Below are 25,663 nucleotides of genomic sequence, written 5' to 3' on the forward strand. Positions count from 1 at the left end.
ATTCAATGTATCAACTTTTGAAAATATATTTTTAAATGCATAATTTATTCTCTATTTTTACTATTTTACATATTGTTCACTGTTACAGCTGCAATAAAAGACTTACCTGGAAATACATCCTATATACAGAATGTATATAATGTTATATAGGCATACATGTAAGATCATAATCTAAAAATATTGTTTTTCTTTTGTCTAAAATGATTAATTGCTTCTTGTAACTTAGTCGACAATTGCTTTGAGACCCTAGAATTGGGAAAACTATGTTCTACCATTAGTGTTTGGTTATCACTGATAATATGGAAGGTAGGGAAAAAAGCAAAAAAAAAATGAGAATGATAGAAATAATATATATGGGAACTTCAGCAACGTGCAATGCATGAACACTGGAGTTCAGGAGAGTTCAGTCTTCTTTCATGAGTTGGATTACATAGAACATAAATGTTCAAAGTCTACAAAAAACTCCCACATCCATTCCCTTCAGTGTCAGGCCTTGTTCCCAAAGCCCAAGTCCACCTACTCAGCTCCTCTGTTTATATCTATGAATCTTGGCTTTACTTCTCTTTACTAAGGATGTAAAAGCGATGTCCTCCCCAATCACTGTCACCTCTACTACATGTATACATAAATTATATGTTCCTTATTTGGTTGCTTGGTTTACCTTTGTTTCTGATGATCTGGTTGACTAATGTTTCTAGCATACGAGGACTACATTCAGCATTAGAAGCAAATGCAAGATTTACAAGCAAACCAGAGGTGGGTTCCAGCAGGTTCTGACCAGTTCTGGTAGCGGAAATTTTGAGTAGTTTGAAGAACCAGTAGTAAAAATTCTGACTGGCCCCTCCCCCATCTATTCTCTGCCTCCCAAGTCCCAGCTGATCAGGAAGAAATGGGGATTTTGCAGTATCTTTCCCCTGGAGTGGAGAGGGAATGGAGATTTTACAGTATCCTTCCCCTGCCACACCCACCAAGCCATGCCCACCAAGCCACACCCACAGAACCGGTAGTAATTTTTTTTTGAAACCTACCACTGAAGCAAACATAACAATCAGGTCTTGGCTTTGGTCAACAGAGCAGGAAGATGGAGTTCTGTCTGAAGACCTCTGAATTCTCAAAGTTTTTTGTGGGAAATTAGGGTACCCTCAATTAAAAAATGAGGGACAACGAGAAAAATGGGGGAAGCAGTAGATTTGTTTCATCTTGTTATTTCCCTTACTGAAATTATTATAATTTCAAAGTGTTTATCCTCATGACACTTCTATTTTTCTGCTTCTATTTATAAATATACTTCTATAGAAATGCTGATGTAATCCACCCTGATTTTGGGGGTTGGGAATCATGGGTGAGGCTGAACTATATAGTATATAGCTCTTCTCCAGCTGAAAGCACTTTATATTATGGAAATATTTGCCCATCTTCCAAGAGGAAAAGACAACCAACCCATCCTCTAAGCTTCATGCCTTTCCACATTAACATTAGTGCCAATTTCTTTTAATTAGCCTTGCCATTCTTTATGCAGCCCCATGCATATAAAAATTAATTATCTGTAAATTCACATCTTCATAATTTCTAGCTTTCATTTCAGTTGTTCTTGGTGACATTTTCTTAAGAACACAGTTATCAGGAGATTGCACATGGAGAACAGACAATGTATCAAAAGGTTAAAAAAATAAAGAGCGAGAGCAAGAGCGGGTGGATGAGACTTGAACAAAAATATCAACACATAAATAGCATATAAAACTTTAAACTTCAGCTACCACATGATGGAGGGTTCTGCTTTGAGACTTCAGAATCTCAAAGCACTTTTAATATAGGTATTCTGTTTTTATTAAATTGAAATATCTACTACCTGGCAAATCTTGCTGCAAATTTGTTAAAAATTGGACATTCCCCTTCAATTTGCATTTATACCATTTTTTTCCTGAGCATTTTTTTTTGGTTCTTAATTATAAAGAACCAACATATTAGCGGAAAAGAATCAAAATGAGTTCCTTTACTTAAGAAAACAGTTTTATAGGTTTTTGCTTCAGAGCCCATGACAAATATTGAGCAACAGAGTTTTTGTGGGATTCAGTAGGCATAAGAGAATAATAGAGTTGGAAGGGACTTTGGAGGTCTTCTAGTCCAACTTTCTGCCTAGGCAGGAAACCCTATATCATTTTCAACAAATGGTTGTCTAATCTCTTCTTAAAACCTTTCTTAAAAAGCATTCACAACTTTTGGAGGCAAGCCTTTCCACTGATTAATTGTTCTAACTGTCAGGAAATCTCTCCTTAGTTCTAGGTTGGTTATCACCTTGATTAGTTTCCATCCATTGCTTCTTGACCTGCCTTCAGATGCTGTTGAGAATAGGTTGAGCCCCTCTTCTTTGTGGCATCCCCTTAGATATTGGAGTTCAAAAGCATTCGAGAATCCATTCAAAGAGCAATTAAAATCAATTTAGCATATGTGATGCAAAGAATCTGTGCTGACAAGATAGAACATCTGCTCATAACTTGCTATACACTGGCTGAAAAAGAAAAAGAAACCTATAGTTGCATGTTTTCACTTAGGGTCAACATTCCTGGGTGCATTTTGGAGAGTTATGGGATTAGGGCATTCCATTGAAATATTTCAGGATTAAGTATATGATGTACATCAGTTTGGAACCAGTATGATTTACTTTTCATTGATAAAACCAATAGTGGGAGACGTTGCAAATGAACAAAAATGACTTATAACTAGGCCTTGGTAATGACAGATTGCCATTTTGTTCCTGCTTCCCAACTTTGTTCTGCTACAATTGCAGAAAACAGGTTCTCTGTGTTGCAAGAGTAAGTAGGAATACTGCGTAGAGTGCAGTACAACCAAATCTGCAGGAGGCATTCTTGATGTGAATTCAGGAGTCTTTCAGAACATTGAGGAGCATTTGTTGAATGCATCTCCCTCATGTCTTAGTCACTGCATGCGATGACAAGTGTGATTCTGGCTGCAAAACTGCTTGAAAATGAACCTGTAGGGTAGGAGGTTTGGGCTGAAGGCTGTTTCCCAGCTTTTTATTCTCATGAGAAGTATTAGTCTTATCATAATATCTGGACTTTCTCATTTCCAGAGATGAGATAGCCATAGAACTATAGAAAACAATGACTAGACACTAAGGGCCAATTGTAAGCTAGCAGATCACTGACATCTTCCTCCATGTACAGGAGGTATTGTATCACAGTAAGAGGAATAAACACTACCTGTGTGCTAAAACAAATAATGACCTGGGACTATCTCACTGGCTGCATGGCAACAAGATGGCCTACATTATAAAGTCTTATCCTCGACAAATATTTAGTGGCACATGAATATGACACCCTACCCTTAAGCCTAGTTATCTAAAGCCTGGTAATTAAAGGACTGCTTGGGGTTTATATAATGACTCAATCTTCTATGGTTTCCTCTGACATGTATGAGCATGTAGACTTGGCATATTTCAAGTTACATCATTAAGCAGCGTCATCTGATGGGACCTAAGATGTGTCCCTTCTCTGTTTCAGCATCTGCTTTCTGGATCATCATTCCTCCCGATATATGAGTGGTTCCTGCCTTGATCACATTTAAGAGAAGCTTTAATCAGGGCTCTTTGCTACAGCTTGAGTCTTGCAGTATGCAGTACTGTCTTGCAGTATGCAATATGTCTTATTGTTCTTCAATACGTGTTCTTCTTCCAGATCAGTGTTTCATAACTTTGGCAAATTTAAGCTGTGTGGACTTCAGCTTCCAGATTTCCCCAGCCTGCAGTGTTGAAGTTGAAGTCCACACAGCTTAAAGTTGCCAAGGTTCAGAAATACTGTTCCAGATATCTGGATTTTAATTTAATTAGTTTTTTTTTCTACTTTGCTCTACTTGGAGGTCACCATAGAATTGATCAACCTTACAAATGTAATAAAAAAATAAGTAATATCACTTTCATGTTCTTAAATTTAGCATTGTCCTGAATAATGTCTGATGAAATATTGTGCATCTGGACTCCATTTTGAAGAAACACTCTGAAAGGATTGGATTGCTGTGCACTTCTAAATACTGTACTTGAATAACTTAAATTTTGAGTTCAAAAGAACTCATTAAAAAGGTATAGATAAATTGAGCCAAAGTGTTCTTTATATTCTATATCTGAGACATAATATTGCCTTTCTACATCATTATCATCTGCCCTAATGCTTCGTTGCTAAATCTTAAAATGACAAGAATGGGATAATGAACTTCCTATTTCTAATTCCCTTAGAATTAAACAAAAGGAACTAGCTACAAATAAAAGGTGGATTCAGAAGGGAGTGGAGACAGCAGTACAAAATGCACAAATCAATATCTAACACATAAAGGATAAGTAAATCTTGGTGCCAGATACAAGTGTTATACCTCAATGGGTCCATTAACATCTTGCCAATATCATATCAGTCTTTGGCTTGAAATCCTGATTTGTGTCCAATCAAGATTGTTCTTCATTGATAATATATTTTTCAAAGTATAATCAAAGGCTCTGACAGCAGTGATAAGAAACAGAAAGACCAATTTATTTATTTAAAGCCATTTGCACGGCTGCCCAACTAAACTAAAATGACTCTTGGGAACTTACAGAAAATTAAACAAAATCTAATCAACAACAACAATAAAAGAAAACCCAAATCTCAAACTGACAAACAATAAAATGACAATCCAAACATATCATCTCATTGATGCTCCAACATACAAGGCCTTGGGCCTAGAAGTTCCAAAGCTTGTATAAGGGTCCTATTAGATGTCAGTCACAGCCAGCAATGCTAAATATTGCACAAGTCTGAGTAGGAATATGATGGCTTGATAGGTCCTACCCGAAGATAGAATTCACGCAACTGCACAATTGCTAGCAAAATGCAAGGGCAGGACTTAGTCCTATAGCAAATGCAGTTTATAATCTTTGGGTAGAAAGACTAAATGTTTGGTGCCAGAGGTATCTGCATACTATCATGTTTGTAACATGTTGTTAAGATTAAAATTTGATTCTCTCAGTGAAGGAAGGCCAAAACGACTTTTACAGAGCAGAAAGGACTGCAAAGCATTTGAACTGCTGCTGTAAAGGAACTATGGAATCCTATACAAAAAGTGAAGCCTTTTACGAAAAGTGAAGCTCTAATAAAATCTTGATCTGTAACTACAGAGTTCAGAGTAGACTTTTCAGTTTGCAACTTCACAATGATTTCCCATGCAGTTAACAGATAGACTAACATGTGCCTGAACAACTAAGCAGTTGTGTTTAGAAACAAATATCACACTGGTAATGGTCTTTCTCCCTCTCCCTCCCTCCCTCCCTCCCTCCCTCTCCCTCTCTCTCTCTCTCACACACACACACACACAAACACATGTTGCTTTACTTGATCTTGTCCTTTTAAAACAGTTAAAGATGATTAGAGTAAAAGTTATTGTCTTGGGATTTATTTTGGTTTCAGTGGAGCTTTGCTAGTTTAGAACATGCATTTGAAGGTGAAAAGAATATTAGATACATGCAGGGCAACAACAATGCAGCTTCTTTATTAAGAAGCCAAAATATGCTTCAGGTATGTCCCAACTATATCACTGTGTGGTCGTTATAACCTCATATACATTTACATGTTAATGTGCATCCATTCAAGATCAAAGGAGCAACAATATGAAAAAAAAAAGAATTAGATGATGTTTCAAAATGGATGGAATTTGCCATTTTGGACCAATAAGGGAAAAAAAATATTTCAGAAGTGCAATTTTTAAATCTTATCAAAGAAGCTGTTCTTCATGGCAATAGACTCTGTTCTCATCTCCAAATCCGGATTAACTGAAGAGTTTCTTCACTATCACAATCAAAAACTATGTTTTGAACCTATGGGATGTTAGAAAAAGTGAAATCCCTTTGTCCCTCCGTGTGTCTACTGCTCTTCTAAGTCTTATCATTATGGGATTATCACAGGATTCAGCAGGAGGCAAGTAGGCACAAACTCAAAGTGCAAAAGGATTCTTTCAAACCTGAAGTGTTTCAGAGCTGTGAGACACACACAGATGTTTTACAGGGTCAATTGACCTTTGCATTTTAGTTTACAAAAACAGTGGCAGAAATAGTCTAGACTAACACAGAGATAATGTCTCAAAATCCTGGGAATTTTCCGTTAGAATTTCTTACCATGAACATACTGTGTTTTACCTATTAGGATTAGATAGATAGATAGATAGATAGATAGATAGATAGATAGATAGATAGATAGATAGATAGATAGGATAACTATTAGGATTGAATAAAAAGCAATGTCAGCCCTTTAAAGTAGATCACTTTAGGAAACCAGAGTTACTGAATGTTAATGCTACTTTTATTATAAAGTTACAATATCCAAATCCTGCCAGTATGAATGTGGTCCTCCCATCTTCCATTATCCGCATATCAATATTTTTTTTTAAAATGTGCACATCCTGAAACAAGTACCAATGGACAATCTGCAAATAACCCACACTACAATCCTATGCACAATTTTCTATTAGACTCGCTGCGTGCAGAACATTTCCCTGAAAGGTTCTGCAAGAATTACTCTTGCAGATGAGAACAGCTATATCAGTAGAATCCCTATTGCACATCTTGTCAACCTTTAAGCGTCAAGCCCTATAAATCATGAGAAGATTAAAGATATCAGTTGTAAGACTTGCTAGCAGAAACAGCAACCATTTCATTATTCATAAAGGAACACAAAGAATTTGGCATATGGACATTCTATAATTATACATGAAAAAGATGTACTTGGGCTGACGATCAAAACTTCGAACGTTCATTTTAGATATTCCAAATCCAGCTTTTCTTTTGTATACACAGAACCTTGATGAATTACATTTTCTCTTTTTTTAAAAAAAATGTTTTTATTATTAAAATATAAACAAAAATATAAAGACAATACAAAGACAAACAAAATCCCACCACCTACAAACCCACACAACATTCTACATATATGCTTTTTGTCATCAACAGAATATATAATATATTTCTTTACGTATTAATAAGAAAATAGTATTAAACTCTTAATTCAAATGGTTTAAACTAAGAATAATCTTGCATCTTCTCTGTATTCATCTCCTACTATTTCACCCTATTTTCTTTCATCTACAGTTGTACTGATTTTTCTTTCCAGCCATTGGTACCATTGGTGCCACACAAGATAATAGTCACTTTCTTCCTTATCCTGGAGTTCCAGCGTCAATCTATCCATTTCGGCACATTCTGTTATCTTTGAGATGATTTTATCTTTGATTGGGAGTTGGTCTAATTTCCAGTTTTGGAAATTTGGTTTCTCTTCAGATCGTATAAACCTTTCGCCTTTTTTACATTTTCTCAAAGAGAACATTTGCAGAAATTATTGACAAAGTCCCTGCATTATATTTAGTGCAAAGACAATTGTTTCCAAATTTTCAGTGCTTCAGGAACTGCTCCCTTCCTCGATACGTTCATAAAAATGTAGAACCAATCCTTCCATTTCCCCACCACCATCCAGTTAGAACTGATGAAGCTTCTTGGATAAGAAGCAAAATATCTTCTTCCTCAAGAGAAAAAAAAACACTGTCTTTTGTAAAGCACCTTTGAGACAACCATGATCTGGATGACTGAAAATCTCCATAGACACTATCATATAGACCAGGGGTGTCAAACTTGATTTCATTGAGGGCCACATCAGGGTTGTGTTTGACCTCGGGGACTGGGGTGGGCATGGCCACACTGGGCATGGCCAGCTTGACGTCACTTGTGTCACGGGTATCTGTGGTGGCCCAAGCACTCTACCAGCAAAAATGGGCTCCCAAGCTCCATTTTCAACCATGACAGCCTCCTGCCTCCTTCTGCCGGCAAAAATGGAGCTCGGGGTGGGAAGGCATGCACGAACTCTGTTTTTGCTTGCAGAGGCACCACAGGCCAGTTGTTTTTTGCTCTTTCTATGACAGCCCCACGGGCCAGATCTAAACACCCCACAGGCCAGATCCGGCCCCTGGGCCTTCAGTTTGACATCCCTGATATAGACCAATCCAGAAGTCACTTCCTAGGCACTAGGCAGCCTTTAGCAGATGCGTGGCTGAAAGCATAGTTTGAGGAACTTGTTCGCTTTATCAGGAGTAACAGAATTGAACTTAGCCCAAATAACATCACAAGACTGTGCCCCAGGCGATTCGCTGAGACCTGCTCAACCAGAGTCTAACTTCAAGCTTATCTAGCAACTTTGTACACCAGAAAGCATGAATATCAGCATTTCTTACAGTTGACCTGTGATCTTGTGACAGTCCTATCTCTATTTGGGAGAGGATTACTTTAAGCAGAGCCAAAGGGTAGCCAGTGGAGCACACAACAAGAGCTAACAAAATAGCAAAAGATTTGCTAACTCTCCATAATGAAGAGCAATTATGAAATTGGAAATAAGATCAGAAACAATTTATTATAGATAGCCAGCCCTTGACCTTTTGATAATGTCAGGACTTCCAAGGCTGAAAAAACTGGAGAACAAGAACTACTTAGATTTCTCGAAATATTGCTACCATAGTACGGTAATGTAACAATCTCAAAACCTACCAAACCAATCCTCCATACAACTTATATCTAGTGTAATTAAGGTGAAATTCAGTTCTCGTGTTTATTTGTCCCCTGGATTCCAGAATCCTTTACAGTCCTGATCCCTTCTTTTAACTGTCTTGCTACCCCCTTTGGAGCTACCAAGATCTGTTGGCATTCCATCACATCTGGAATGTGGGGTATACTTTATTTATGAAACCCCAAATGTCTTTGTGATTTTAAACTATGCAATTATGCTTTAGGCTTGTGTTCAGTTAGAAGCTAAGCCTACATACAATTGTTTGGTACGTAACAGCTTGTATGATAGGCTGCCTCTGTTACTTAGAATTTTTCTTTCACATTACATATTTATTGGTTGAAGGCAAGCAACATACTACTTCCCCCCATTAGGAGGCATGGTGGCGCAGTGGTTAGAATGCAGTACTGCAGGGTATTTCTGCTGACTGCTGGCTCCTTACAATTTGCCAGTTCAAATCTCACCAGGCTCAAGGTTGACTCAGCCTTCCATCCTTCCGAGGTCAGTAAAATGAGGCCCCAGATTGTTGGGGTCAGTATGCTGATTCTATAAACCGCTTAGAGAGGGCTGTAAAGCACTGTGAAGCGGTATAGAAGTCTAACTGCTATTGCTATTTCTGAGCTACGTAACACATCACAAATATTCCACACCATTAATATGGACGTTCTCACTATATTTAAATACCTGTTTTAGCATCAAGTTATGGCAGGAAAGAAGGTAAGATATTGGCATTCTAAAAAGATTAGCACCCAGAAAATCCATTACAAGTTTCTCAAGAATTTGTTTCATTTTTAGCACTTAACATTATTCAAACCTTGGTGTTAGCTGCCCATCCTACTGATTCAAAATGCAGAGACATCAACTATAATTAGAATGTGTATTCTTAACAAAGGGGGAAAATAATACAACTCTAGGAAAGTTTCCTTTACAGGATTGGCACTTTGGGGATGATTTACATTATAGTAACAACAGATTTAATCAATTATTTCTAGGGTTATGACACAAACAAAATATTGCAAGTGTCAAGTTTCCGAAAGATGCCCTAATCCATCCCTCCTACTCATGGCAACTTGAAAGCTTTGCAAGTTGACAGCAAGGTTCTCAACCAGTTGACCAGTAGGCTGTGAAGGTGGTAATGGTGATGAGTGCTTTCCATATGCATGAGATGAACTAATCCATTGAGGTCATGGAACTTGAGTACATTATGAGAAGCCAAGCTAATCAACTATCAGCTCAATTGCAACTCTTACAAAAACAGTTACCCAATGATGGGAGCTCTCTCACTTCTCAAAGTGCTGCAGTATTCTTCTATCATTCCCCCATCACCATGGAAAAAACCAGCAAGCAATTTATGGAAATGGCCACAGTAACAAGTTTAGCACCAAGTGGAAATAATCTTAATTGTTTATCAGACAATGGTGGGATAAACATCTCAGAAGGTACCTTCCCTTCTAGTTCTTTGGAAAATAAAAACAGGAGAATAGAGGGAAAATATTTTCAGATTTGCAATATTTGTTACTGTAACCTTACAATAAAGAAAACATCAGTACCTGTGGTTTTGGTTTCCTGTCTGTCAGAATATTCATGAACTGGAATAGGGCATAGCAACAAGGTCAGCCAATGAATAGGCATAGCAACTGGGTCAGCCAATGTGGGCTGTTTGGAAACAGAAACTTAAGTATGCTGTGCTGAGCTCTGAGTCTGTGCAAAGCCTAGCCTGCTCTCTGAATTGAAACTGAAACTCGTCTCTGCTGTTCTTTCCTCTGCCTGTGTTTTTTGCCTGTAACTCTCTACCACATTGGAAGAACCTGCTGTTGGTATTGTATGTGCTATTATGTATATAAAGAGAAGTTAATGAATCCTGCTGAATCAGTTATCTGTGTGTGCTTTCTGGATGTGATTTCTGCAACAAACTCTGATACTGTCTGTACTATCTTGAAGGACTGACATCCTGCAAATCTGAAAGCACATCCCTCCTCCCCACCTTTGCTTTTCAGAGGAGTAGGGAAATGCTTCTGAGATGCTTTCTGAACTTCCACTCCTTTGGGTTCAGACTTCATTTATCAGGATTGCAGATCTCCCTCCTGTTTTCCATAGTTATTCTCACAGTCCATTACAAAGTTCTAGGCATGAACGACAATACTTTTAACAAGTTTTCTCAATAGAAAACATAAAATTGACGGGGATTTTGAGAAACATATACAATAAATGGAGAAAAATCGGGGTTGCTTGGATACTATTTTGGAAAATATTGAATTGAAAAATACAACAATGGACAGAGAATGGAAAGAGGAGTAAGGGATAGAAAGAAGGGGACAAGAGACGGAGGAGAGAGGAATAGAAGAAAGGGAAAAGGAGAGGAAGAAAGGGAGGGGAAATAAGAATAGGAGAGAAGGTTAGAAAGGGAGGTAGAAAGGAGGAGTGGGGGAAAGGAAGGTAAAGTAGAGAAGGAGAAGGAGAGGAGGAAAGAAGAAAGTAGAAAAGGATAGAAGGAGGGAGGGAAGGGAAAGAGAGGAGAAGGAGAAGAAGAATTGTTGTAAAATAAGGGAGATGGAATGGTAGAAGGGCAACCCTGAGTATACTTAAACTTATTAGGATGAAGAATGAACTAATATGAAAGTTAAAAGAGAATATGTATGATTAACAATAGATAAGATAAGATAATTAATTGAAATAATGTTAGGATTGGAAGGGTGGATGGTGATACTGTTTATATAATAAGTATAGAAGATATTAAGACAAGATAAAAAAAGTAGATGGAAAGGTCAATGTACATTATAAAAAAAAATTAAGCAAATAAAAATATTACATGAGGATGGTCATAAATAATTATAATTTTTCTCATGTATACAAAGATTTATTTATGTCCATGATACAGTATATATTTTAATTAATCTCATTTTCCTCAGTTTCGGGAAAAACACATAAACCAAAACCTGAAGTTGTTAGCTAATGAATATTTTGATAATTCAGTAAATACTAAAAACCTATAAAGTTAAGATAAAGGCTCAGCAGGAGTTGAGTTGTATGATGTGGGTTATAGGAAAGTATCTGACCAATAAATACTTAGCATTTTATATCTATGTAATATTTACATAATAAACATGATAGCTAGATGGGCTTAAGAAATCACTGCTAAAGATTGAGAGGCAGAACTCAGCAACTCCCAGTCTAGTGAAAGCTGCTATTTAAATATATTTCAATCAACCTGTCAGCCTCACAGGCAAACAAGATAGGTAACATGATCAAATTACCTAATTCTACTTTATTTAAATTTACATTGACTTAATCTTGCAAATCTGAAAGTACATTTTGCTATCTGTCTCCTTTACAGCCTGAGAAATTAGGGAGGGTGTCTTCTGACCTTCTTGCTCTGCTCATTATCCAGCTGTGAGCTACACTCATCTGATCATCAGTTAGCATCTCTTTACCCAGTCTCCCAAGGTCTTTTTTACATACCATTACATCACCTCCCAAACCATCAAGTGACCAGTCAATTTAGAAAAGCAGAGTGTTATAACCTAGAGCAGGGGTGTCAAACTGGTGGCCCACGGGCTGGATGTGTTACCTGAAGGCCACGACCAACCCAGCTCCACGAATGGGAAAAACGTCGCATGATGGTAATATGACACAGCAAGTTTGACACCCATGACCTAGAGTATAGATTTATAAAGTCTCAGAGACTTTTTTTATAGTAAGGTGAATAATCAAGTGTTATGAATGAGGTTCCATTCTTCGGAGCAATAAAGATATCAATTTAGCCAAGTCATACCTGGGAGACGTCTGTCAAGTCTAGCTAAGAGTTGAATTAAGGGTTAAGTGTCTCGAGGTATATGATTTACTGCCAGTCTGGGTGTGAAGCCTGACAAGAATCCACTCAAGGGTCTGATAAATCAGGTTTTGCAATTTGCATGTAGCTGCAAAAATGAGACTGTCTCTGACATAGTAGGATATACGGCTGGCCTCTGTTGAGTCTGCTGATTGTAAGCTTGTGCTGCACAATTAGTGGTGACTAAATACAGATGCAGAATGAATGAATTCAATTAACAGGCTTGTACTTACAGGGTCAGTGAGTTCTGGCAAACTAGCTTGATAAGTGAGTGGCCGGCAGTCCCGAGTGTTAAAAACTAATATACATGGAAGGAACATTGGTCCAAGGTCATCCCCGTCAAGGACATCAACAGTGAGAGTCGTCGTGCTTGTTCTTCGTTCCACAAGATTTTGAGCTCGATCCTGTGTAGAAAACAGAATGTTTAAAGACCATTCTTGCAATTCCTCCAGAAAGAAGAATGATGTCTTTCGATACAGGTAGTCCTTGACTTACAACCATTTGTTTATTGAGCATTCAAAGTTACAGTGGCGCTGAAAAAAGTGACTTATAGCAATAGCACTTAGACTTATATACCACTTTACAGCCCTCTCTAAGCAGTTTAAAGAGTCAGCCTATTGCCCCCAACAATTTGGGTCCTCATTTTACCGATCTCCGAAGGATGGAAGGCTGAGTCAGCCCTGAGCCTGGTGATATTTGAACTGCTAAATTACAGGCAGCCGGCAGTCAGAAGAAGTAGCCTGCAGCACTGCACTCTAACCACTGTTTCACCGTGGCTCATGGTCATATGATCAAAATTAAAGGGCTTGGCAACTGGCATGTAATGACAGCTGCACTGTCTTGGAGTCATTTGATCACTGTTTGTAGCTGTCCCAGCTGGCTTCCAAAAAGCAAATTCAATGAGGGAAGTCAGATTCACTTAATGACTGCATGATCCACTTAACAACTGCAATGAATCATTTAACAACTGTGGCAAAAAAAGGTCATAAAATGAGGGAAAATTCACTTAACAATTGATCTAACAAATAGAAATTTGGGGCTCAATTGTGGTCATCAGTTAAGGACTACCTGTAAAAATTATTTATCATTTCATAACATGCAATTTCAATCTGAATCCTGTGATGTTCTTGAAAAATTATGTGGATAGAAGTAATGAACTGCCAGACTCCAGATAGCAGTAAGACCTTGATGGGAGGTTTACTTTCTTTTTTTAAATCGGGTGGCAAATTGGATTTGTTTTTATTTCTTCCTATCATTAATTTTCTTTTTTACCAAATCATAGATAACCTTTCCTCATTAATTTAGGCATACAGTATGTCTGTTGTTTCTGCCTCTCTCATTATATATTTATTCCAAGATATTCATGTCTTCTCTACATTTTCCCATTAAGCCTCTTTCTCCTTTCCTGGTATTTCAAGTTATTAAATTCCTTGAATAGTTCTGTGAGATTTAGCTGACATCAAATACAAACATATAAATGTGTCTCAGAGAATGCTGAATGCAGAATCTAACTTTTAGTGATTCTCCAATAACTCTGAAAAATAAAGCTAATTATCCAATAGCAAAGAAATCTACCATGTGCAAAAAACAACTTGCAAAATGAAAAGGTTTTTTTTTTCCCCCCTGAAATATTTGAGGACAGGAACAAATAAAAAATACTTTGTGATTAAAGTTTCTTTTTGTAAATTTGGAGGCAATAAGTATTGTTTTCTTCACAGAACTACAAGGGAGTTTAATCCCCTTTCTCTCTACAAAACTTTCTATAGTTTTAATTATTGAATCATTTATCAGTCAGCCCTGATAAACACGCTCCATCTATTCTTGCTTTCTGGAAGAAGAATTAGTCAATTCTGTTGCTTTTCAACAGAAATGATTAAGTGCTCTGCAGGAAAAACGAACTCAGACCAACGCATATGGTATGCCAACCTTACTCAAGATTGTAGAAAGATTGTTAGATTGCACAGATTCTTAATTTGAAATCTGAGCGCTGTTTCCGTTTTTAGTCTTACAATAAAGAACTGTAGTGAAATATTATTACACATATTGTTATAAAGTAACAGTTATAGAGTATTTTGGAATGACAGTTACAGCTTCATCCTTGGTAACTGATCCATGGAAGAGGGTGATCAGATTAATGGAAGACATCCATATGTACCATTCCTACATTCTGTCAAGTTTCTCTTGAATCAGTTGAAAATTAAAAACAAGAAAATATTAAACTGGAGAAAGTTTAAAAAGAGGCATCCTTGGTGCTCTCTGAGCTTGCTTTGTTTCTTGTAAATATTTCATTACCCTAACTAGGTAATATTGTCAGAATTGATGATGTTACCTAGTTAGGCTAATAAAACATTTGTAAGAAACCAGGCAAGCTCAGAGAGCACCAAGGACCCTTCATTTCAGCCCTGAGCTACAAATATTCTTCTTTAGAGTTTAAAATTTCCAACTCCGCTATACCCAGACGGAAGCAAACTGCTCACTCTGGAAGGATCGGGCATATGATGAATGAAATCCCCCAGGGGCACAAGAATCTGACAAGCAATAAGAAGCTAGATGGAAGACAATTAAGCAGCAGGGACACACAAGCTTATATAGGTTAACAGCAGAGGAACAGGAAATGAGAGCACCATTGCAAATTAATCTGAAACTATGGACAGAACTAGAAATAGCAGTACATATTCAGGTTTGGCAGGAGCCAATTGTGAGTCTAATCAGTAATATTCTGATCACATCTCATCCTCTTTTAGCACTCGCTCTTTTCCCATCTCATTCCCTTCCCTGCCTGTGTCATATCTAATAAAGGGGAGAAGAGAAAGGAAGGGCTGAGTTTGAGTTAAGGGAATTATAATTATAACCTTAGAAGGAACTTTTGTGATCATTCTCATGGGAACTTCTGCAGCAGAAGTTCGGCAGCAGAGAATCTGACCCTCAATGTGTCAAAAAAGGGGATTTACAAAAGGCATGGCTGGCTCAGGAATTCTGGGAGTTGAAGTCCACAAGTCATAAAGGGATCATCGTTCCCCACTTCGATTCTAACCGCTGTCAGTGCAGGTATTCTAATTAAGGTATGCTTCATAGATGCTGTCCAGTTGTTACTCATGATGAGTTCCACTGTTGAATTGCTCCTTATTTCTCTATAATATTCAGCCAAAATCTATCTTTTGGTAATTCATATCTAATTAACAAATGTGAGAGTAGAAATTCTGCAAAGATGGATTTTTTTTAATTTTTTATTATTTTATTTTTTTTGCAGTTTAAGTATTTTGTAGGTAATCTGTGCAATTCAGAGATGAAGGCAATACATACTAGCTCTGCTTGAATTTTCAGCACTAAACATTTGATTTTGGGGGGAAATGTTATTTTCTGGGACTAAGAAGGGTTTAAGACTTGACATAATACAATTATTAATTGATTTCATAGTTTTGCTATACTGTAGAATGATTATTGTGGATTTACCTATCAACTACAGTTACTTATTCTAAACCTGCACTTCATGTATTTATGTTGCTGCTCTAGATCTATAATAAAGTAATTTATTTTATTATATAATGTGTATAATTTTTTTAAATAAAAAGGTATGCAACCTGACCTAATTAGATAAAATGTCTCCCAAAGGTTCTACCTCAAAGGTTAATAATGACATTAAATTTGCACCACACAACATTATTATTACCATTTATGTCAGAAAGACAACCCATATTAGAATAATGTGCATGTATGTATGTATATATACACACACATATACACATACATACATAAGTGTGTGTATGTATGTATGTATGTATGTATGTATGTATGTATGTATTTTCCTGGTATCCTAAGTATGTCTTGATATATTGCCAATACCGTCTAGTGGGGTGCAGGTAAGTATGATTAAAAACTAGATTAAAGGTCTTAGCTTGCATATATTTCATTAATCTTCTATTCTGTGCCATCTCTATCTACTAAAATGCATTATGTAAAAGCCTCAGCTGACTAAAGCATGATGGGCAGAATTCAATATCTATGGTGCCATGTCCTATAGAAGATTACAAATTGGAATGTAAAAGGAATAAATGGTATAGAGCACAATTTATTATTTATTAAATAAATAAATAAAATAGGTCTCTTGTATGTCAGTGAAACCAAGAAAAAGGGGAAGATGTAATGGGTGATTCTTACTTTTTGTGCAGTTCAGGAATGCATGCAGTGATGTGAAGGAGGTTTTTATTAGGGACGAGGGGATGAAAGTATATTGTCAAAACTATGAATAGATGTCACTTGGGTTATTTATGGGGTGTGAGAAAGTAAAAACAATTGCATGAAATTGATGAAATCCTCACAAACAATAAAGTGAGAAGGCATTTAAAAAAAACAAAACTGTGTATTGACTTGGTCCAAGCAAAGATGGTTTGCAATGGTAGAAAATTATGGAGAAGAATAGGGATAGTATTGATATAAACTAATTTTAACTGGACATTAGCTTTTCTTTCTCATTTCATGTGTCTCTTTTATTTGGCTTACTGTTTATTACTCTCTTTTTGTGCTTTCTATAATGTTATTTACTGAAAAAGGATAGGTATGCATGCAGGGTATGTATACACTTTTATGGAATCAAAACTTTGCTGTGCCAGTAAAATAATATATGAAAGACAGTGTTACAACAAAAGCATTTGGCTGATTTTTCAAGCATGCAAGTGCCATCTCATCACTTAGAGATTTGAAATATGCATTTAAAAACATTTATGGCCACCCCAACTCAAACTTTGAAAAGCATGCAATAAGCAAACAACAAAGTAAGCAAACAACAAACCAATTGTGGTTAAAATCACAACAGCAATTAATAGGCAATCATCAATTCAAATTTACTTTACACCACCCTGGTGGGAGCATCAATCATCATGCCCAAGGAGAGATACAAGTTTTTATGGTCTTTCTATAGGTCAATAGGGTGAGAGCTAACCATATATTAAAGTGGTCATTCCAGGGATTGGTTGCTGTAATGGGAAAGGCACACTTTCTAGGTGTTTCCAGATGACATTACTTCAAGGAAGGACTAAAATATGTCCATTGAACTAAAGCATGAGGGACAACACAAATGAAATAGGAGAAAAGTGGTCCTGAAAATAAGTTTCTCCTATTCCATGCAGGGCTTAATAGGTGACAATCAACACCTTGAACTGGATTTGGAAGTCTATTGGGAATTCAGTCTGCAAATAATGATGTTGTGTACTATACCCTTAACTTCCTATTATAGTTTCCATGATTTCATTTTCACATGCAGCCCTAGGTAGAGTGTGTTGCTGCACAAATATGATTGGCATAAGTAACCACAAGCTAACCTTGATGCAGGAATGGCACAACTGGAATAGAAAATAAAGTTATGTAGAGGCCTTCCTGGCCTCAGTTGCCACCTATTCTTCAAGTAGGTTATGTGAGTCCAGAAGAACCCCATATGATGCACTGATCCTGAGTGGGGGAATGCCACCCTCCTCCAAACCAAAGATGGAAAAAAACTTCATCTAGAAAACCCATAGCCACTCAGTCTGGCTGGGATTTTGTTGAATCCTATTCTTCCCCATTCAGATCTCCACAGTGCCAGGACAGAACATAGAGAGTATCATGTAGTAATCTAGGGGCAGAGATACACAATTGAACATCATCAGCATATTTATTACCTATTAATGTCTCCCTAATTTGCAGAAAGCTCTGTGAGGCATTTTATGTACAACTATTTGTTTGGATGTCTAAACTAATCTTCAACCCATGCAAAAATTCAGTGGGAAATTTGAGAAATAATGTATGCTTGCTTGAATAGGGCAAGATAAAAACATCTAAATATTTTCAAGTTTTCTTCCAAAGCAATCATATACATAATAAACACCCCAAAAACATCATGCTCACATTTGCTTGGACAATGACAAAATAACGTGACTTTTCTTCATAATTTAATCTCTCACGCAAAACTATTGCTCCCGACAATGTCAGAGGGATGTCAAAAGTCCTATTTGATGTCTGCAAAAGAAAAAAAAAAGGAGGAGGGAAAGGATGGATAAAGAATTGTAGGAAATGATGAGTTAACAGTTTAAGACCAGTGACCGGTGGTAATTAATGACAATGCTTCTAGCTACAGAAAAATGTAGATTATTGCACACATTCTACTTTTAACTTTTAATTAGCTAGTTTTTCACCCACATGAACTGGTGAATTTCTTTGAAAAAGAAAAACTGGAACTTCGATTATATCTAAAACATGTTTGGTGTTAAAACTGTACTTAGCAAATTTTTAAAAGGAGGGACAATGATAATGCTTAATTTCATTCTGGTGAAATTAAACTTCATTCTCAAAGATCACAAGACAAAATACAATCAAGTGTTACCTTTCAACAACAAAAGAGTAACAAAAACACTCCATTTTAAATACAAATAGAAATCAATCGAAGAAAGAGGGCTATAGTGATGCAAATTGATAATAATAGCTAACTGTTGGAGAAATAAAAGTCTGCTCACACAGCCTAACTCTAATATCATTATGGTTATTGTATACTGTACTGCTGATGTGTTAAAAGTGAGACATGAAAATTGCATCATTCTTCCATTAAATATATTTAATTTAAATTAATTTAATTTAATTTAATTTAATTTATGTATTGGCCGTTCCATCCCTGCACAATGTAACTTGAAAAACTACAACGATCTTTAGTTATGCAGTGACATAACTGTGAGTGGAAACATACATATATTAGGTCAGGAACCCTTGTACACTTAGGCTATTGAACAAACAGATATTTTTGGCCTGATGTAAATGATCTTGATGGGTGTATACGTTTTACTAATTTGCTGTAGATTCTTCCAATCTGATGCAACATAAACAAAATAATGGCCTTTTCTTCATTGAAATTTTAATCTTTCTGAAAATTGAAGAAGCACCAGTCCTGTTCCCATGGAACTTTCTTTCATTTCCCAATAATTGTGGTGACAGGCCTTTTCTGGAAGCCATCAAGATGTACAGAGCAAAGGCTATGAGCTTTCTGGAGCTCACAGGTTACCAAATGCATCCACTCTTTGTTTAATGACCTCAGTTAGCAAGTGTTTGCAAATACGAAGGTAATAAACAGAAAATCAATTCTCTCTCTCTCTCTCTCTCTCTCTCTCTCTCTCTCTCTCTCTCTCTCTCTCTCTCTCTCTGTGTGTGTGTGTGTGTGTGTGTGTGACAGGGTTTGCTAACAACCATTTCACTTAATGACCATTTTGCTGGAACAAATTATGGTCATTAAGTAAGGAGAGAGGACATCATAATGTGCTGTCCTTCAAAGTCATTCATACTTTGTAGTGGACCTGACTGGTCTACCCAGATATGCATCTAACTCTTCATTAAAACCTCATTCTACTTTGACTACAATAGAATCATTTGTTTGTTTGTTTATTGCCACTCATCTCATATATCAGGGGAGTCAAACTCAATTTCATTGAGGACCACATCAGGGTTTGATCTTGGTGGGGCGGGGGGGGGGAACGTAGCCAGCTTGACATCACTCATGTCAGGGACGCCTGTGGTGGCCCAAGTGATCTGCCAGCACAAATGGTCCCCAGAGCTCTGTTTTCGGCTGCGATGGCCTCCTGCAACCCTCTGCCAGTGAAAATGGAGCCTGGGAGTGCTCTGTTTTCGCTGGCAGAGGCACTATGGGCCAGACTTTTGCTGTTTCTAGGGTGGCCCCATAGGCAAGATCTAATCACTCCGCAGACTGGATCCGGCCCCCGAGCCTCGAGTTTGACACCCCTATCATGTATGTTACGTAGTGAACAGCTAACAGAATACAAACAAAGCAATCAAAATTATAAACAGGAATAGCATTAAAATAGCAGCCAGGAGCACTCATACATATTCAAGCTAACCATAAAATGGTCTCATCATTATCTGCTAAGGTGCCATGTTTATTATTTATTATATTTTATTTTATTTGTGTCAAATTTGAAGACTGGCTATGGCAGAGAAGGTTGTCCTTCTGAATCCCAACAGGTAAAAGTCTCTTTCGGCTGGGGCCTAGATACACATCTCCTGCTGGATCTAATTGGACAGGTAGAAAAATATTAACCTATTTTGAGAGCCCTCTGGTCTCAGGGATCCTATGGGATAGAGTTACATCTTCATGGATAACTGGAATAATAACTCAAATTCCTATGGTGTTATACTCACCATCTAAGTTCATTTGACTTTGAAAGAACCCATTAGAATTGAAAGTACAGATTATGGGCAGAAAGAGTCATGATTTAACCCGAAAACTATATAGCTCAAACTTATTGAGAAAATTGTTATTAACAGCTTATTATTTTGCCAATATTCTTTGCCAATTGCGAATAAGACTTTTTATACAGTATTTCCTAGATTCAATATGCTGCCTTCATGAAAGGAAGAAATTTAACTCTATTCTTTTATTAGAAGGTCTCTGACTTTACTTGCCCGTATACTTCCTCACTATACCTTTTACTCAGTTTAACACAGAGACTTCACAGAGTTATTCCTTCATGATATGGTCACATCCTTATTATTTTAACAGATGGATCATTGACAGTCTCCAAAAGAGTGATTAAATTTAATTCATTCATCATAATATATAATTAAAACATCTAGCCTCAAACTTTATGATTTTCTGTATTCAAAAATGAAAGTACTATGCCATTTTTGATTCATTATCTCCTTCAAGAGCCAGTTTGGTAAACGGGTTAAAAGAACTGGACTGGAAAACAGGAAACCATAAGTAATAATTTCAATTTGAGCAAGGAGATCAGCTGGGTGGCTTTGGGCCTGTCATTCTTTCTCAGTCCTAGGAAGAAGATACTTACAAGCCACTCCTGTAAAATGTTGCTAAGAAAACTAAAGGGATTAGTTCTTGTAGTTATCAAGAGTCAGAACTGAGTCAAAAAATGGCCACCACTATATGCCAACTCTTTTAAGAATATTACTTTGTTCCATCCATAGCAGTCAGACAAAACCTGAGTTGAAAACACATTACAAAAAATGGTACTCAAGTCTTTCAATATATATTTAAATTAATAAAAGAATAAATTAGGTATATCTAATGTATTCTATTTTACTTTTGTTTTTAAAATTTCTTCCAACAATATTTACTGAAAATATAAATTTCACATACTGGATCGCTCGGATTGTATTGGATGACGTACTCTATCTGGCCATTGGGTCCATCATCGATATCTGTGGCGCCTCTGTTTCCAGAGAATCCGGTGAAGATCGTGGTTCCAACTGGTGTTAACTGAAAGAACAATATAAGGTTCAGGCTTAAAAATTTCTTGAAGGAAACCCAAGTTCTGTATTCATATGGTTACAAGTATGGTGGCAACTCTCCCAGCTGAAACAAGATAGTCAATAATCAATTTTAACTTTAATATACAGCAGCGGCCCCCAACCTTTTGGGCACCAGGGACCGATTCCAGGGAGATATGTTTTTTCTGTGGGCCAGAGGGGGCTTGCTTTCTCGTGCTGCCTGCATCCCATGATGGGGCTTCGCTTGTTTGGGCAGACCAGTTGCTGGCATGCCATGGATGGGTGTCAGTCCTACTAGGGGTTGTGGACCCCTGATATACATAGAGCAGGGATGTCAAACTCAAGGTCTGGGGTCTGGATCCAGTCCTTGGGTGCTTAGATCTGTCCCATGGGGCCATCCTAGAAACAGCGAAGAACCGGCTGGCGGTGCTTCTGCCAGCGAAAACAGAGGTTAGTGAGGGCCGTGTGCAGCTCCTTTTTCAACCGCGATGGCCTCCTGCCCTCATCCATCCTGAGACAACAGAAAACAAGCCATGTTTTGTTTGGAATGATAATTCAAAAAATGTGAATATACCCAGTTTTCTTGATATGTTTGCCATCTCCAAAGTTGAACTCAATACCTGAGGTGAGGTCAAGCATATACAGAATAGAATAAAAATTATTTCCCTTTAATTTGGAAACTTTGTTCTGACCCAGCCTTAGCAGAAACAAGAAACAAACTCCTTGTCCCGAAAAACCCCTCTTTATTTTATCTCCTGTGAATTAATGGCATTCACACACCAAAAAGGCCATGCAATAATCCTTCAAAGAGTTGACTGCCATAACAGACCCTATCAGTTCCTTGAGATAATTGCCAGGCCGGGAGCTTCCAGCCACAAAGCTGTCAATTAAGTTCTGGCAAGCAGTCTCTGAGGCACAAAAAATGATGAGCCAAATATTCCAAAATCCGAACAGTTGTCTCCTACAACCACCACTCCCCTTTCCTTCTATTTATTCCCCCGCCAAGGAGGAGCCATTCAGAATCCATGTGTGCCTTGCTTCCCAAGTCGACTCCTTGTCCTCAGTTGTTCTCCTCTCCTAACAGCTCTGCACATACGCACATCTGGAACAGGCCCCAGCTGTTCTTCCTCTCCACTTATCTCAGCCTCCAAAGGCAGCTGCCTCTCCTGTAGGTGGGAAATGTCGGATGGCTTTATCTCTGCTTCCAATGCAGAACATCCATCAGAGCTTTCCGCAGACTCCAGAACTGGCCCAAGTTCCTCCCCAACCTCCTCATTATCCAAGTCTGCCGCCAGCTCCACTGGCAGCTGGCGGGCCACAACAATTATGTTCTATTGATGCAATCTGCATTTCTTGTTTTGCAGCCATGTTACCTTCATATTCAATTTGTGATTAATTATAACCCCAGTATCTTTTTTAGAGCTATTGTTGCCAAGACAGGTATGTTCTATCATATGTTTATATGTTTATATTTCCTATGTGAAGAATTTTCAGCTCATTGTCCAAATTTGTTTTGATATATCAGATGGATCTGCAAGAATTGAATAAGAATTCTTATTGCAAGAATTCTGTCTTCATGTACTATCAAATGTTCCTCTCATCTGCTAATCTGAAAAGCTTTCCCTGTTTCATCCTTGTTTCTTAAAAAAACAATTATCCTAAGAAAAGTTTTGGATACAGAAAAGTTTGCAACCACCCCATGACTATCAAACTTTCCCACACTAAAAAATAAATAAATAAAAATAAATGGCACTTACAAAGTTATCTGTTGTGCAAAGGCCAAAAGGTATTTTTGTTTTCCAAATCCCCAGTATAGGTAGTAACACTAGCTTTTTGAAAAATAAATATGACAGCCATAGGGAAAAAAAAAAGATGAATAATATTGGTGGAAAAGTCTATATAATTTTTGCAAATATAAAGAACACTGTAAGATATACAGTACATAAAACAGATTTTGTAGGAGATGATCAGGCAGAGGAAAGGACAAATACATTATCAGTCTTGAGTCTTTTTGCACTCACAAGAGATATAAGTCCAAAGCAATTGAATTCTATTGACTCTTATCTATTGCCAATTTGCTTTGACTGTTAGTAGTTCAGATTCTTGTAGAGAACTTTAGCATACAATAAACTTATATGTTCATTTGAACTGCCTGGACTCTTGATTTCCTACACTTAACAGAACCGCTTCAAATCTTATATGCTTATATAAATTATATAACACACACACACACACACACACACACACACACACACACACACACATCCCATTTTTCTTTCATCAAAATCTGTAGGATATCTTTTTCTATGGTTATATAAAAAGTACACAATAAATTCAATACTACAACAAATTCAAGGGAAGAGGATATTGATGTGTTTTGATTTTATCCTTGTTCCTTGGCATGTTATGGCATTGTTATTTTCAAATCAACAAAATGGATTTTAAGAACAGAGTGAAGTGTGTTTGCTGATAGTCCTTTGGAAAAAGCGTTGAAATAAAGTACATTGGTTATTTTTCAAAAAGCTACTTGTTACTGTCTATCCTGGGGAACAATCATTTCTTTACCACTAGCCCTTGATAATAGATAAAGGAAATACTATTTTCACATTTAAGGCAAACTATATGTAGACAAACATCTGACATTTCTTCCCTCTGTCTATATTGTGTCTTTCTAGATACTTAATGGTTTTAGCCTACATATATATTTTATTAATTTTTTTAATTAATATAAAATATATTTAATTAATATAAAATACAAATAGAAATAAAGACAATAGAAAAACAGGAAAGGGAAAAGAGGATATAGGTGACGAAAGGGAGGAAAAAAATAAAAAATAAACCAAAAGCAGTAACTTCCAACTTATTGGCAGTAATATACATAATAAAGTTATAGTCTCAGCTTTTCATTTATGCCAAATAGCAACCACTAGCCATTTCTATAACTATAACCCACTTAATTGTCAAAACCTGAAGTCAAAATTTCATTTTCCCCCCCAAATAACTAACAAAATTATTGGATTTAGTAACTATACCCTATGGATGTTATTATATGGTCATCCTTGGTTTCATAATCAGATGAAGAATTTAAGAACAGAGTAATATGAGAGATTATAAAAGAATAGAGGTCTTTTTTTTTCAGATCTTAGCTTAAAAACGTCAGTGGTGGATGAAAAGAAACAGAAGAGGATTGAGCTACATGGCTGTTAGTGGAATCATCTTGCCTTAGCTTGATTTTGATAAAGGACGACAGCCTTTATGAAACTGTTATTTAGAGAAGAAAAGTGGTGAATGCACTACGGCAAATAGAAGACCAATTTCCCTGCATAGAATTTAAAAAGTTCTAGAACAAGCCCTAAAGCTCCAAAATAATACACGAGTTGTTTGGCAAGATACTGAAAAATAGGGAAAACCAGTTTATATTTTTTAAAAAATGAACGTCAGGGGTTTTGCTATACAATTCTTACAGGAAATACTTAGAAATGGACTTTAAGAACAAATAATCCAGTAGACAAAAATTCTTGCTTCATAAAAACTGTAATTCATAGCTCAAAATGATAATGTATTTATTACATAAATTTATAGTTTCACACATATCACATATATTCCTCCCTATCACTTTTTAAAACAATAACCTGGAAGAGAAACTATTTTACTATCTGTTCTTGCCTTAGAAACTTTTGTAAGTGAATGTGATATAATAACTTATCTTCAAATTAGCTTTTAGTTAAACAACAAACTGATTCATGTATACCATATTAGATCTTCCGTATTTCATATTTTGATGAAAATTTTTTAATTATTTTTTTAAAAATACAAAAACTTGCTCAATTAAAATATATTAAAAACACACATATTATGCAACTTATTGTTTCATATTAGGGACATGAAAATGTAACAGGTGAATCATATTTTGAAGATCTTAACCAAAAGTTGTTGACTTTCTTCTTTGACTCAATACTGTCTGAGTTAATTGTGTTTAGCATATTTTTAAAGA

General features: G+C 36.7%; 1 protein-coding gene across 8 annotated transcripts in view; it reads right to left on the minus strand.

The window, feature by feature from the left end:
* Nucleotides 1–25,663, minus strand: part of PCDH15 (protocadherin related 15) — a 716,117-nt gene that overhangs the window by 256,525 nt on the left and 433,929 nt on the right. For 7 of the 8 annotated variants that reach the window (XM_087871772.1, XM_060682279.2, XM_060682278.2 and 4 more), the window contains 3 exons: nt 21,539–21,658; nt 18,292–18,402; nt 12,645–12,815 (listed from right to left, as the gene is read on the minus strand). In XM_087871772.1, the coding sequence (XP_087727898.1) occupies nt 12,645–12,815; nt 18,292–18,402; nt 21,539–21,658 (402 nt within the window). The remainder of the gene's footprint in view (nt 1–12,644; nt 12,816–18,291; nt 18,403–21,538; nt 21,659–25,663) is intronic. The other variant, XM_087871770.1, reaches the window with a different exon arrangement.

Source organism: Pantherophis guttatus, chromosome 6 (genome assembly GCF_059756535.1).
Source record: "Pantherophis guttatus breed Tessera chromosome 6, ASM5975653v1, whole genome shotgun sequence".
Taxonomy (NCBI): domain Eukaryota; kingdom Metazoa; phylum Chordata; class Lepidosauria; order Squamata; family Colubridae; genus Pantherophis; species Pantherophis guttatus.